The 15,221-nt window shown below is 40.7% G+C and overlaps 2 protein-coding genes across 7 annotated transcripts in view; one reads left to right on the forward strand and one right to left on the reverse strand.

The window, feature by feature from the left end:
• Positions 1 to 6: 6 nt before the first annotated feature.
• Positions 7 to 4,195, reverse strand: LOC111850547 (potassium voltage-gated channel subfamily A member 1-like). The gene is made up of 2 exons (XM_023824541.2): positions 3,562 to 4,195; positions 7 to 3,237 (listed from the first exon to the last, which is right to left on the reverse strand). The coding sequence occupies exon 2, from the start codon at positions 2,541 to 2,543 to the stop codon at positions 534 to 536; it is 2,010 nt and encodes a 669-aa protein (XP_023680309.2). The 5' UTR covers positions 2,544 to 3,237; positions 3,562 to 4,195; the 3' UTR covers positions 7 to 533.
• A 4,203-nt stretch (positions 4,196 to 8,398) lies between these two features.
• LOC111851925 (oxysterols receptor LXR-alpha-like) overlaps positions 8,399 to 15,221 on the forward strand; it is a 30,894-nt gene continuing 24,071 nt past the window's right edge. For 2 of the 6 annotated variants that reach the window (XM_072698517.1, XM_072698520.1), the window contains exons 1-3: positions 8,399 to 8,675; positions 9,388 to 9,495; positions 10,969 to 11,033. The gene's annotated coding sequence lies outside the window, so the exon portion shown is untranslated. The remainder of the gene's footprint in view (positions 8,676 to 9,387; positions 9,496 to 10,968; positions 11,034 to 15,221) is intronic. The other 4 variants (XM_072698516.1, XM_072698519.1, XM_072698518.1 and 1 more) reach the window with 2 other exon arrangements.

Genomic DNA, 15,221 nt, shown 5'->3' on the forward strand with positions numbered 1-15,221 from the left:
CAAATTGCCGTATCAAAAGGGTAAATATAATTTTGTTACAAACTCGCCTTTTTGCTGACGATCATCTGATCTAAGCATTTAACTTCCTAATTATATTCGTCTTGCATTATACATCAGTGCTAAAACCTCTCCCATTAATCTAATTCCAAAGAAGTAAAACTGTGTAAAGTGCCATCAAAAAATAAAGTTTACATAGGAAATATCAATTATGTCTATGAGTAGCTTTATTTTATAGTAATTTGGTGGTTTAGAAAGATATGTTACTTAAAGCTGGTGATCTTGCCGTTGCATGTTTTAACTGAAATCCTTTCTCTAGGGAAGTTCGAAGCGACGGGAATATAGTTATATTTTTAGCGCAAATAAATAAACATCTAACGGAAATACCAATTCCATGTATGCAACATTGCTGTGTGTGATTTCTAAATGCAATGTATGAATGTTCATCACTATAAGACTTGTACTCTCTGCACGCTGTACCATAAATCGTAACAGGCGACTAATAAAGGCCAAACTGTCTTTTTACAGCCCTGTAATCATACATCGGTTTGAAGCGATTTGGGATTCGTGCTGTTTCCTCGAACATTATCTGTACCGTTTCCTTTTTCCGGGCTTTGCTTGTCCAAAGTGCATAAGGACTGTGTCACCGCTTCTTCCATCTCCATGTACTCTGCTTTATCCCCAATAGAAGAAGCAGACACTGAACTCCTGAATTTCTTGAAGAAGTTTCCAGGGAAATACGGACAGGGGAGAGTGTTTTGTACCGCCGGTGTTTGGTCGTCATTGTCAGTCTCTCTGTGATAAAAGTAATTAAAGTTGGAAACGATAACAGGTACGGGCAAAGCGATGGTTAATACTCCCGCTATAGCGCAAAGTGAGCCCACTATTTTACCACCCACTGTTATTGGCTTCATGTCCCCGTATCCGACAGTGGTCATGGTGACGACTGCCCACCAAAAGGCGTCTGGGATGCTAGTGAACTGGGACGTCGGCTCATCGGCTTCGGCGAAGTACACGGCGCTGGAAAACAAAATAACGCCGATGACAAGGAAGAAGATCAACAACGCTAGTTCCCTCATACTAGCTTTTAAAGTGTGACCGAGGATTTGTAAACCTTTTGAATGTCTAGAAAGCTTAAAGATGCGAAAGACCCTGACCAGACGAATTATTCTGAGAATCGCGAAGGTCATCGCCGGCTGCCCGTTGCCTTGTTGTTGGGCAAGATCTGTGCCAAGGGTAATGAAGTAAGGCAAGATGGATACAATGTCTATAGTGTTCATAATGTTTTTAAAGAAGGCGGGTTTGCTTGGGCTCGCGAAGAACCTGACGATTATCTCAAAAGAAAACCAGATGATACACGCGGTCTCCACGATGAAGAAGGGATCGTTGAATGGTGTGAAATCACTGCCGGGACGTGATGAGTTGTTACCCCCGCTGAAGGATTCTCTGTCGTCCCGGAACTCGGGCAAAGTTTCTAAACAGAAGATGACAATGGATATAACAATAACCAAAACAGACACGACAGCAATGCCTCTCGCAGGGCTTGAACTTTCTGGGTATTCGAAGAGAAGCCAAATTTGACGCTTGAACTCGTCTTCAGGCAAAGGCTTTTCTTCTTCTTTTACGAAGCCCTCATCTTCCCTAAACTTGAGAATCGCTTCTTCTCCCAGTTCATAGAACTTGACCTCCTCTGAAAATATGTCAAAGGGCACATTAGCGGGTCTCTTTAATCTCCCCCCGGACTGGTAATAATAAAGAATTGCATCGAAGCTTGGTCGATTCCTGTCAAAAAAGTACTCGTTCCTCAGGGGGTCGAAGTACCGCATGCGTTTTTCGGGGTCCCCGAGCAGTGTGTCCGGGAACTGACTTAGAGTCTTAAGCTGTGTTTCGAACTTAAGACCGGACACATTAATGACAACTCTTTCGCAGCAGGCGTGTTCGCTGTAAACGTTTTCGTAGCCTGACTGGGGGCGTCTGTCCGTGAGTGAAAAGGTCTCTTCTTCATCATCCATATTAGAGACAAAACTTTTTCTCCTGCCACTCGTCTCCTCGCCACCACCGCCTCCGTCCTCGTCTTCTTCTTCCTCGTCTCCAGCCTCCTCCTCCTCTATCATAATTTCCTCCTCGGATCCGAGTAGCGCCAACTCCGAGTGACGCAGGTCCCCGCCTAGAGTAGGACGGTTCCTTCTTCGGTGCTCGGCACCGCGATGCCTTTTCCTCCCTCTTAGGACCGTCTGCTGTTGCTCCGCGTGCTGCTGCTGAGCCGGTTGCGAAGAGGAGGGGCGCGAGGCGGTACTACCGCTGGTGTTGTTGGCATGGCACGAGGAGGCGGCGCGAGACTGATGCAGCTGGTGGTTGTTGGGGTGATGGCTGGTACAACATTGCCCTTCACTAGCCGATCCAGCCTCGGCGGCTGCCGCTGCGGCACGCGACTGGACCTGCCTCTCCCGTTCGCGTTCGCGCTCCCTAGCGCGCGCCTGTGCGTATCCGTAAGGCAGATGGCTGTTGCACCCGCCACTTTCAGCACCTACCATTGCAAACTCCATTTTAAAGATGATATATATATTTCCGGTTGGAGAATATATAGTCCCAGAGGCAACCGAAATAGGTACAAGGTTGAAGTCAATTTACATGCTGAAGCGCTGCATTCAACTGGGCGAAACTGCGGGTAGCATAATGATACCTTGTAAAAAAGCTTGCACCTATTACTCTATGCCTGCAGCCGTTAATGAAAGTACTTTTGACATCAAAATGATATGTTGTAACAGTCCAGGAATCGTGGCACTCCGGCATTGTTTTATAGTTGCTTGTGTGTTTAAATTTTCAAAGTTTTTTTCTTTTTCAGTCCGACTCAAGAGATTCGAATGATGTTGATAACGACAAAATAATGATCCTTATCTTCAAACAATGCATTCTATAGGTAGTTCTCTTTCCAGGTTTTACCATTAGAAGTATTTCATAATAAGAGGGCACAAATCATGTGTGTTTAAGATTTTAGAGCATCATTTCAAAACAGCTGAATTAATATTTAATGCCAAATGACTCGCTTCTTTTCCAAAAATCGTCGCACTTCCCCTCTTTACGTCGGAGACTCCAAATAGAAATCAATATCTTTACGAACCATTTGTTGCTTCTTTTTCATGTTTTGTTTTCTTGCAGATGGGTCGAGTAGACGGCGTCTCCGTCTTTTTCTCCCATCAGATGTTCTGATTAACTATATTCCGTTGACGCGTACAGCAGCTGATAGGAAAAACACAGGAGTATTACAAGCGACAAATAGCTTCTGCGAAATATTTCCAAAACAGCAGTCTCCTTTTCCACGTTCACAAGCTCGTTGAAAGAAATCTCACCTGGAGCTGGTATCTAGCTAATAACTTGGAGAGAAACACAATTTAGATAATAAGCTAATATAGGCCAATTCAGGCAACAGGAGATTCTCCGTGATTACATCTTCATAAAGATCCGTATGCAGTTTCCCCCACACAGAAATGCAGTCTCTGGTTCATGCATACATTTTTCTTTTCACCCACAAACCTGCTTCATGCATTCATATATGTTACTTACATTTCAAACGGCCAAACATCTTCTTATATCTTCTATTTTAATTTAAAAATGTATATATTGTTGATTAACCAGGTTGTAATTTCCACATTTGCGTGATTTCCATTTTGCTTAAGAAATGCGCGTATGACAATGAGGTAAAGAAATGAAAATAAAATCTTCACATTTACGGTCTATCAAATTGGAAGCACTGCACTTTTTGAAGCGTCTAGATAGAGGATTGTGTTGGAAAGTGACGCCTTGGCTAAAACGAAAATATCGCCTTATGCATTGCGCTGCTCTTGGTATTTAAAATGGCAAAAGGGGTCTTCTAATAAATAAACATAAATCTAGAAACAGATCAAGCAGCTATTAAATTCGTCTTCATGTTGATGCAGCTGTTTTAAGCGCAATTCAACAGCATTATTCATCACTTGTTCTTCACCTCGTAAAAGCTGCAGAATCTTCCGCTGCAACCGTTCTTGCACTAAGCAAATGGTCTCTTATCATAACAACGGTTCGTGATAATCAGCTATTTACAAAGTCGGAGTAACATACATGCGCCGTTCCGCTCTCCTTGTTTGCTATTGTGCATGTGTTTTGGAAACGCACAACACCGTAGTGTAAGGTTTGTTCTGTTGCGCATCCTAGGCTTAGATCATCCCTCAGTGGTTGCTGTGTGATATTACACGCTGCAGTCCGAAAGTGCACGTTCAACACACCTGATACAGATTTTAAATTCTTAAATAGTTTTGATTCTGACATATTCTGATATAATGCGATTGAATGATGGTGTGGGGGGGAAAAATAAAACCTTAAAAAATAAGAAACTCTATCTATTCGTCTTGTAACTGCTAATCCTGCTCAGGGTCCCGAGGGGCTTGGAGCCTATTGTAGGCAGTGCAGGGGACAGAAAAATCACTATGCAACATTTGCATTATTACATATAGCGTATCTGTTATTATTTGCATCAGGTTAAACAGCACTTTTATGGAATAGAGAGGAAATGTTGCAAAAAGGAATGTTTAATAAGTGTTTTTTAAACGAAGGCTGATCTACATGCAAATACAACAAAAATACATTGTGCCATTAGTGAATAGTAATGAAAGACACCCTGGCAGATGTGGGACAATTCTGCATGTTAGGGACTAATAAAGATCCAGGCATTGTTAGTGATCTTATTGGAAGGTAAGGGCTGATGACGTCCAAGAGAAGGACCACACAGAGAGGAGATGTGGTCCTGGCATGTAGCTGCTCGGACTTTGACCTAAGCCCTTCAACGTGATTCTGCTTGCAAAAAAGCCAATGGAGACAAGGTGAGAAGTAATGTATGTGTTCCTATGAGGTGAAACAGGCAGATTCCTAGTTGCAATGCTGTCTAAGAGCACATGCATGAACCCTGGATAGATTTAATTCGCATTGGCATGGAGGAATGGTGACTACAGGGCCCAGGCACAATGCTGGGCTGAGATGAATAAGCAAATTCTTTGGGTATCATAAAGAAAATACCTACATGTCCAGGTAACTAAGGTTACATTGTGGTGAGGTAATCCTGTTGTCAGGGGCAACATCTAAGTTCTTGGATACAGATGCAGTTAAAATGGAAAATCCAGGTGAGGTGAGTGACTTGCTCCAATGTATATCAGTCGGGGAGAGGTTCATTTTCAGGTTGTAACACAGCATTCATGCAGAATTCCCAAGAGTCAGCATGAAAATCGCAGGGAGGAAAATAAAGGAACACTTGATTATGAGAAACTGTTTTCTTAGCTGCATCAATGGTAGAAAACCAAAGTAGGTGAACAGAAAGAGAAGAATCGTTGCCCAAGGAGAAGTCACAAGAAACTTGGTTATGAGGTGAGAGATTGAGACATGGTATGATCATGCCAATTGGTATGATCATGAGTGACCAGGCAGAGATCTGGTTGTGGGAGTCTGCCAGGTGATGACCACTGATCACGGAGATCTGGTTGTGGGAGTCTGCCAGGTGATGACCACTGATCATGGAGATCTGGTTGTGGGAGTCTGCCAGGTGATGACCACTGACCATGGAGATCTGGTTGTGGGAGTCTGCCAGGTGATGACCACTGACCATGGAGATCTGGTTGTGGGAGTCTGCCAGGTGATGACCACTGACCATGGAGATCTGGTTGTGGGAGTCTGCCAGGTGATGACCACTGACCATGGAGATCTGGTTGTGGGAGTCTGCCAGGTGATGACCACTGATCATGGAGATCTGGTTGTGGGAGTCTGCCAGGTGATGACCACTGACCATGGAGATCTGGTTGTGGGAGTCTGCCAGGTGATGACCACTGACCATGGAGATCTGGTTGTGGGAGTCTGCCAGGTGATGACCACTGATCATGGAGATCTGGTTGTGGGAGTCTGCCAGGTGATGACCACTGATCATGGAGATCTGGTTGTGGGAGTCTGCCAGGTGATGATCACTGATCATGGAGATCTGGTTGTGGGAGTCTGCCAGGTGATGACCACTGATCATGACCAAGCAGTGTTAGTGCTGTCCATGGCCGTATCTCACAGGGTGAAGCAACATTTTTGGTCGTTGTTTATGCTGAATGATAACTGAATGGTATAGATCAGGGGCTGCCAAACTGTGTATGTGGATAATCATGCAACTCCCTAATTAGATTACTAATTAGAAGACTAACGTGTCTAAAGAGTTCTCACACCTGAGTTTGAACAACTGACCCAATGGTTATCCCAAAAACCTGCATACACACTGGCCCTTTGCAGATAAGATTGGCCACCTCTGGCGTAGATGGTCTTTCAGAGTTTGGAGTGTAAGAGTTTTTATATTATGATTCTGAGCCGCAAAAAAGCAAGAATAACAGCAATAATAATCACAATAAGAAGAAGATGCATGGAAAATAGAGAACAGATGTAGATTTCTAGGCATTTAAAGGCCTTGGGGGATAAACCTAACAGTGAAACAACTGGTGCCGCTTATTTAAACTCCTGAAAAATGTAACCAATCACTGTCAGTCTTGTTCCATTCCAGGGAAAGTTTGCCCTCTGCTGGAGAGCAGGAATCATTATTGCTCTATGGCATAGGGCCTCAGTGTTGTTTTTGACACCATATAGAATGTATTTGTATAGAGATCAGAGAACGTTCCCCTCCCCTTAAAAAGCCCATTATTATTTATATAGATCATATAATTTAAAAGCACACAGTAGAATACAGAGCTGGTGGAACTCTGATTGGATATTAAAGTGGTTTGTCAGACGCAATGGTGTGTTTTAAATGAGACAAAGGGAAAAGGCTGTCATTATCATATCAGCAAAACTAACAAATAATAAGATCACACAATTATTATGGTGATGTAAATATCAAGAACAAGGACCAATTTTCCACGTAACCAATCTGTAACAGTCCCTATAACTGCGAAGAGCCCATTCTTCCAGGGAGGTTCCAGGAACACCCGGAACTCTCTGGGTGTGTGGTTCTTTGGCTAAACCATGAGTCTACGCAGCCAGCAGTGTCAAGGCCTCTTCCAGGATTGAAAACAATTAAAATTAATTAGCCTGCTAGTGAATAAGGCAATCTCATTCAAACAAGTAGATTTCAAGGTAAAACATAATGGCTTTTTTACTAAATTGGAAGGGCTTGGCAAACGATCCCCTCCCGTATATTTTTAGTGATTGATATGCTACAAGGACACATCAATGTTCTCAGTATTGATGGCCTTTACCGCTTCAGACAGCCATTTTAAGTAATGCAATGTAGTATTCCTGTGGATACACCGCTGGGAATTCTTTGATCTGTAAATATTTTCCAAAATGACAGTCCTCCTTTCCATTTTTCTTTAAGATTTGCTTACATTGATCTGTCAGTGTTCCACATGACTTTGTTTTTTATTGTGTAACACACTGCAAAATGTAAAAACAAATTTACTGCCCAAACAACTCTAAAGCATCAATCTTGCATGATTAGATAAAACTACCCCTCATTTATTTATAACCACGTTTTTCATATCCCTGATAACCCAATTAGAAGGCAAGAAAGCCCAAATTAACCATCAGTGGAAAACTTTTTAACAGGGTGTCATGCTGCGTTATGTTGTTATAACAGAGAATGGGATGGCTTAAAAATTGTTACAATCTGTGGGCCTGTGAAAGCACAATAGACAGATCCATGCTGACAAAATGCCCCATGGCCAGTTACAAAGCACAGTAATTAGGCAGTGTGCAACAAACAACGGAAATTTTAGATTTCAGTTTATCGAATTATATGTAAATGCAAATATATCAGCGCACATCAGTAATTCAGGGTAAAAAAAGTTACAAATTACAGCCACATGGTGGTGTCCTTTCTTAATGGATACGAATCTGGCGCTGAATGTTTTGTTAAATTTGGAAACAATTTTATTTTGATTTTTTGAATTATTAAAAATATCAACCTATACATAAACACATCATCACAAATTAGGTCATAAATTGTGGAATAAAGTTACCGGAAAACTACATGCTTAGTCTTAAATCATCTGACAAACGATATAAATACAAATAATCAACAAACTAACGGATTATAAATTATGATTTTTTATAAACGCATAAATTAACTAATTATGCATTTGGTAAAATTAAGGACATACTTGTAAACTAAAGGTTGCCTTTTATGAATTCCAGTACAACGTTCATTAACAGCCCCAAATTCGGTAAAAAAAAAAAAAAAAAGAAGAAAAAAAAATGATTACTTAGTACCTGGAAATAATAACATATAACACTATACATTATATTATAGTGTAGAGTGCAGAGAGTAGAGATATTCGCCGATCGCCGCACGGTTAAAAGGCCCCGCCCGTAGACACGCGGAGCTGCACCGCCGCGCGGCGGATATCCACAATCGCAGCAGTTCGGGGCGCGCGGCGGGCGGGGCTGCGCGCAGCTCGAGGCGAAGCATGTGACTTGATGGTTGCTACGCTCGGTTTTTTAATATGACATCACTGCTTTTTAGGAACGGTAGCTGGAAAACGAATATAATTTCAACATAAACCAGTCTCCGACAAACTGACAACTTTTTGGTTATTATTGTCCTCGTAAAAGCAGCGGTATCCTCCTACGTAGCTTTGGAATAAGTGACGGACGCGAGGTTCAGCTCACTGAGGACTCATCAAGTACAGGTAGCTATACGTTAGCCTACTAGCTAATCCGGGTTCGACATTGAAAGATACTCCATTTTCTTTGCTGCTAACAGTATCTGACTCTTTCAATGTTTAATTTGTTACGACTTTCGAAAGTAAAATGTCTACCAGCCGACACATTTCGTATTGACATAATAGCAGTCGGTGTGTTGAAATGAATTGCATGAGGTGCTGTACTGCACAGCAGCTCGCTAGCAAGTACATTATAACTCGTCTGACTTAAAACACGAGTGTTTACAAAACCTTTCTATTTTAAGCACCTTGGTTTTGAAAATGTTCTTAAAATGCATTACTGGGGCAATTTGAAAATAACTAGTTAGCTAGCTAAAGAAGTGATATAGGTATAACACACATTAAGGTCTGGTGAATTGTCAGTAAACAACGTGCCAGTCAGGTTAACTAGCCACGTACTAGCCTCGAGTTAATCGGGTCATTATCGAAATGGTTCGAGCACAGTGGTGATGCAACGTGCATGCCTTTGTTTTCACTTCAGCAGAAGGTTAACCGTTTAGCCCCAAGGGAATGCCATGCTTAATGTCACCCAACTCCGCTCTATTAGCCCGCTCTTGTTCTTGTTTACCATGGATCCTGATATCTGCCAAATTAAACAGCACCTTTGTTACAGGCGACCTAACCAGACATTAACCATGTCTATGCTCAGATTTGATCTAAATTGTCCTTTCATGTCTAGCTTTCAAACCTGTGGTGGAAAACCTGGCAGGATTGTCAAGAATCCCGCAGGGATAATGCCGCTCTCTGCAAAGCACAGAGTAAAACCACCGTCATCGTGTTAATGCAGGTACGCTTAATTAATGGCACATTTAGTTAATGTTTTAAAAGAATTATTAATTCTTTCACTTCATCCATTTCAGTGGTGGATAATGTTAGTTGCAAACTGAGAAGACAAAATGGTTTAATGGTTAATATTAATACATGCTTTCAGTCCATCTTTAAACACATGTATCCTCTTTGCTGCAATGGGGTATTGTAACCTGTTTTGGATGTTGTCCAAGCGATACTTTTGGGGATAATTGTCTAAAACTGGGTAGCTTTGTTGTCGCACACCTCCAGGGTTGGGGGTTCGATTCCCAAATTTGCTTCTTGTTTGTGGCCTTTTTATGTTCTCCCTGTGTTGCGCAGGTTTCCTTAGAGTATGCTGGTTTCCTCCTGCGCTAGGCTAATTTGTGACCTGTAGATGATAGTGATTGTTCATGGTGTGCCCCATCCTTATTCCATATGCTGCCTGGGCTAGGCTTCAGGACCACGATGACCCAGATTAGGACTCATTACCTTGAACATATGTTAGGTTTTTACTCATCACTTCACTGAATGATAATTATTACTGATGAGTTGTCAAGATGGGTAGGTGCCCCATCCTGGGTGATACCTTGCGCCCATAGCTTCCGGGATAGATTTCAGTCCCCCGTGCCCTTGCGTAAGACAGGTGGGTATAGAAAATGGATGGATGAAGCTGATGAGAACACTGGATTTATTAACTGCACTCTTGCAATGTGTTTATGCGCATATCTCAGTGAATTAGCAAAAAATATAAGCTGAGCATTTGTGAAATGTGTGGTGAGGTGTTTTGCACTTTTATACAGTGTAAAGAATCTTTTCAAAGGTACAGTGAATATCTGCATGTTTGTCATAAGCAGCTTAATTCAACTTCCAATATCTGTTCTATGCTGAGCAAAAGTTTACTGATGTTTCTACTGAGAGATTGTACTGTTCCAAATAATATTTAATTCATCTTTTTATGCTTTCCTTTGGGTTCTGTGTTTTATGCGTTGGCATTTATCTTAATTGCTGCTCTTTTTAATGTAACAGAAACGTAACATTGCTGTGGTAATGACAAAGTAAGAAACAAGCTGCACTTGTATATTTTTTTCCTCAGGTTGATTGCTGTATGATATGCTTATTAAACAAATTGTGTAATTATAGTACATGTCTCATTCCCTGATTAAGACTGAACCATGTGTGATAAGTCGGAGCCAATGCCTAATTATATTGCCAAGTGTCAGGCAATCAAAATCCGTACTAAGCCTTAGAATAGAGTAATTCACCTACCCACCCTAATCTTTCCACAAGCCACATTTTCACCATCTTTTGAAATTTTTGCTCTGTTTAACATGGTTTTCAATGGAGCACGGTTTACTGTCAGAAAGTTGAAGTTGAAAACAGCAATGCAAGCAGCAAGGTTTTTTTTAAAGATGGGTGGAGCTTACAAATGACAATTTTCCATAATCCATCTACATTTTTTGTGCCTTAATAGACTACAAAACCTTCGTTCTTGAACTACTTGTAACATTGAAAGGCAGTTCAGGAGGAACTGCAAAGGTATGTAACCAGTACTCTATTTTTTTATGCTGCTTGACTTGACAGCTCTTGATGTTATTAACATGCCAAAAAAGTTTCAGTTAAGCAATTTACAGCAATTGAGCTGTGAACTGGCTTTTAGAATCATACCATTCTTTTGTAATTCAAGCCTATATGTATTAGGAAATGACTTTTGTGCAATAGTTGTCCAATTTCCATGAGTTTTGATATTATTTTATGTGGTGGAACCTATAGCATTTCTATGTGTAATCACTTTACCTTATGCTGTTGAACTTTTCTTTTAATGTAACATTGTGTCTATATAGTTAATAGATTAAAGAATGAGTACAGTATATTATAATTTTATGGAGCAAGCATGTCTTATAAATCAAACTGAAATCAAAGTGAAATTGCCGGATTAAAATCTATAACCCTCTATCCACAAAAGTTGGTGTATTGTGTAAAATGTAAGTAAAAACAGATCTTAATGATTTACAAATCATATAAACCCATATTTAACTGAAAATCGAACAAAGACAGCATCAGATGTTGAAACTGAGAAATTTTATTGTTTCTTGACAAATATATACTCAATTTGAATTTGATACCAGCAGCATGGGACGGGGCAACAGAAGACTGGAAAAGTTGTGTGATGATAAAACAAAACACTCACAGTTCACAATCGCACGACTAATTAGGTTAATTGGCAACAGATCAGTCAGATGAGGCTGTGCAATGAAGATGGGGAGTGGTTCAATAGTGGTGAAAATAGTGGGTAAATAGTGCAAGACTTTAAGAATAATGTTCCTGAGTGTAATATTGCAAAGAAAATGGAAATGTTACCATCTAACGTACATAATATCATTAAAACAGTCAGAGAATCCACAGAGAAATCTCTGTATGCAAAGGACAAGGCCAAAACCCAATATTGGATAGTATGATCTTTGGGTCCTCAGGTGGCACTGCATTAAAAACAGACACGATTCTGTCGTGAAAATCACTGCATGGGCTCAGGAACACTTTAGAAAGCCATTGTCTGTGGACACAGTTTGTCACTGCATCCACAAATGCAGGATGAAACTCGATCATGCAAATAACAATCCATATCTAAACATGATCCAGAAACGCCGCCGACTTCTCTGGGCCCAACCTCATTTAGGATGGACTGAGGCAAACTGGAAAACTGTCCTGTGGTCTGATGAATCAAAATTTGAAACTCTTTATGGAAATCATGGACACTGTCCTCTGGGCAAAAGAGGAGAGAGACCATCCAGCTTGTTATCAGCAGACACTTTCAAAGCCGGCGTCCGTGATGGTATGGGGGTGTATTAATGTCCACGGGTCCTTGGGTAGCTTGCACATCTGGGAAGGCATTATTAATGCTGAATGATATATTCAGGTTTTGGATCAACATATGCTGCAATCCAAGCTATGTCTTTTTTTTAGAGAAGGCCTTGTATATTTTAGCAAGACAATGCCAAACTGCTTTCTGTGCATATAACAGGCTCCATAATAGAAGAGTTCGGGCGCTAGCCTGGCCTGCCTGCAGTCCAAACCTGTCACCCATTGAAAACAGCTGGTATGCCATGAAATGAAAAATACAACAGAGGAGACCCCAAACTGCTGAGCCATTGAAATTTTATATCAGGCAGCATTTCACTTTCGAAGCTCCAGCAACTGGTCTCTTCAGTCAGGTTACAGAGTGTTGGTAAGAGAAGAGATGATGCAACACAGTGGTAAACATGCCCCTGTCTCAACCTTTTTGAAAGGTGTTGCTGGCATTAAACTGAAATTGAGCATATATTTGTCGTAAAACAATACAATTTCTGTTTCAACATTTGATATGTTGTCTTTGTTCTATTTTCATTCATTACATTTTGGTTTATATGATTTTTAAATCATTGCCTTCTTTTTTTATTTATATTTTAGTGTCCCAACTTGATTAGAAACAAGAGTTGTGGATAATGGCTCCATATACACCTATGACAAACTATTAACTAATTGTCGATACATGGAAATTTGATTTCTCAAATTGTGAATCAGCAAAACTAAATCTGAACATATTTATACTTTTGATATTTTTCTTTGTCATTTCTGCTCACCTAAATTAAATTGCTAATAATCAGGTCTGAACTTGGATGGCTTCAGCAGTCTCTTTTTTTTCATTAACAGTCCACCATGAGTGTGACATTTCAGCACTAGGCCATCATTGTGTGCTTCTTGTTAATTTTAAATCAAAATCTTTTCAGCTAAGCTGATTGTGTGTGAGGTCAAATCTGGTAGGTGTTTTAGAATACGTCATGTGTACCTGGTTTTTAAAGTCACAAGAAGCAAGAGTACAATGTTTGTATAAGCTGGTATTTCTAATTAACATGCATAATTACGTATTTGCTACTTCAGCTACTTCATACATCACAATAAAAGGGAACTAAATTAAACAATAACTCAACAAACTCATTAAAAGCACATTTCTATGCTATTAACCTAATTAGCAGTGCTAGATTTCTATTTATTTGATGTAGTTTTTCATTAGTTGAGGCTTTTGTCCAAAGTGATGTAGAAGTAAGGCAAATGGCGTATTACCTGATGTTTGAAAAAGAAATTTCTTCTAGGGTTAGGGAATAATGCATTCAGTTACAAATCGCGATTCTTCGATGTGGCGATTTTTAAGGTGTCACGTTAAAAATCTATTTTTTAAATATTAATGTAAACAGGTTACTGTAACTATGTTGGTCACATTTGTTAATGCCAAATATATTTGTCGAGTTGTAAACACGTTTTTTTAAGGGACTGACTTGCACAAGTCTGGCATAGTGCTGTCATGAATGAGCAAGCATGTGCAGTAAGGATGGGCCTATTCACATTTTTTCAGTTCTGATCCGATTCCGATACACAAGCTTTCCGATGCTTAAAAATGCCCCAAAATTTTCTGTCACTGACAACAGTGTCACTTAACACCCGTCGTGTATGACAAGCTGTAGCGATTGTGCAAAGCAGCCTAATCTAGCGACTCCCAAATCATCCGTTGCTTTTTCATATTACTTGCGTTGTCTCGCACAATTGTATGCGCTTTGTTTAGTGAGAATATCGGATTTCTGCATCTCTAATCCCAAAGAGACTTTTACAGCACCATCTCAATTTAAATCTAATCTTGGGCAAATTTGGATTCAATAAAGTAAATGGACACCTAGATGTGATTATGGTTAGCGTGATAATACCACTAACATTCAGATGCATAATTCCAAACACCCAGAGTTTGATAACCGCAAACTCATTTGCATACTAAATAAAAGTAAGATAAATAAACAATCACAAGTAAGACTACTTCATAACAATCATGAATAACTAAACCCTGCCTTTTCTCCTACGGTGGTGGCCTAATGGATAGGGACATGTGCTCATGATTTGAAGATTGTTGGTTTGAATCTCAAACCAGCAAGGTACCACTGAGGTACCTTGAGTACAATACTGCCCCCAAGCACTGCTTCCTGGGTGCTGAATTAGCTGTCCCCTGGTATGTCACAGAGGATACATTTCACTGTTGTGTGCTGTGGTGTGTCAGCAATTAATCACTTTCACTTTACTACAGAGTATGGTTGCATATCTGTGGTGATAAGCACCCCCAGGTCTCCATTCATTCATTTCATCTGAATTTCCTGGCAAAAGCACCTTAAATGCCACAAGGGAGACTAACGTGTTGTTTCTCCCTTGCTGTGGTTGTATGCTGACTTGGACGATGTTTCCGATGACAGGGCTGTGGAGTCGGTAGATAAATGCTCCGACTCCGACTCCTCAGTTTCTAAATCTTCCGACTCCGACTCCCCGACTCCGACTCCTCTGTATGTATATACTATGCTAATGTATTTTCTACATCCATTGAAGGAAAGGAAGGCAACATAAATGTCATTTCACCACAGAACTACTGGCTAGGAAGCCAACACTCTACTATAATGCCAGATTAAAGAAAACACAATGAAAACAAGGTTTCAAGGGTAGCGCATAGCGAAGGGGAGCCGACGGAGCTGAGAACACACCAGGTGATTTTTCAGGCGTTTGACGCGTGATGACTCGTTGAACGGCCGAAAAATCGGCAGTGCATCTGTAAATGTATGGGGGGCTTTAGGCTAGGTTCACAGTTCCCTATAACAGTGGAACACGACACAATGGAAAGCGGTGCCGCACCTTACCTGTGCATTACATCCCATATAG

Source organism: Paramormyrops kingsleyae, chromosome 13 (assembly GCF_048594095.1).
Source record: "Paramormyrops kingsleyae isolate MSU_618 chromosome 13, PKINGS_0.4, whole genome shotgun sequence".
In the NCBI taxonomy this organism is placed as follows: Eukaryota; Metazoa; Chordata; class Actinopteri; order Osteoglossiformes; family Mormyridae; genus Paramormyrops; species Paramormyrops kingsleyae.

Coding starts and splice junctions, on each gene's coding strand:
- LOC111850547 (XM_023824541.2), bottom strand. CDS start 2,543: ATGGAGTTTGCAATGGTAGGTGCTGAAAGTGGCGGGTGCAACAGCCAT.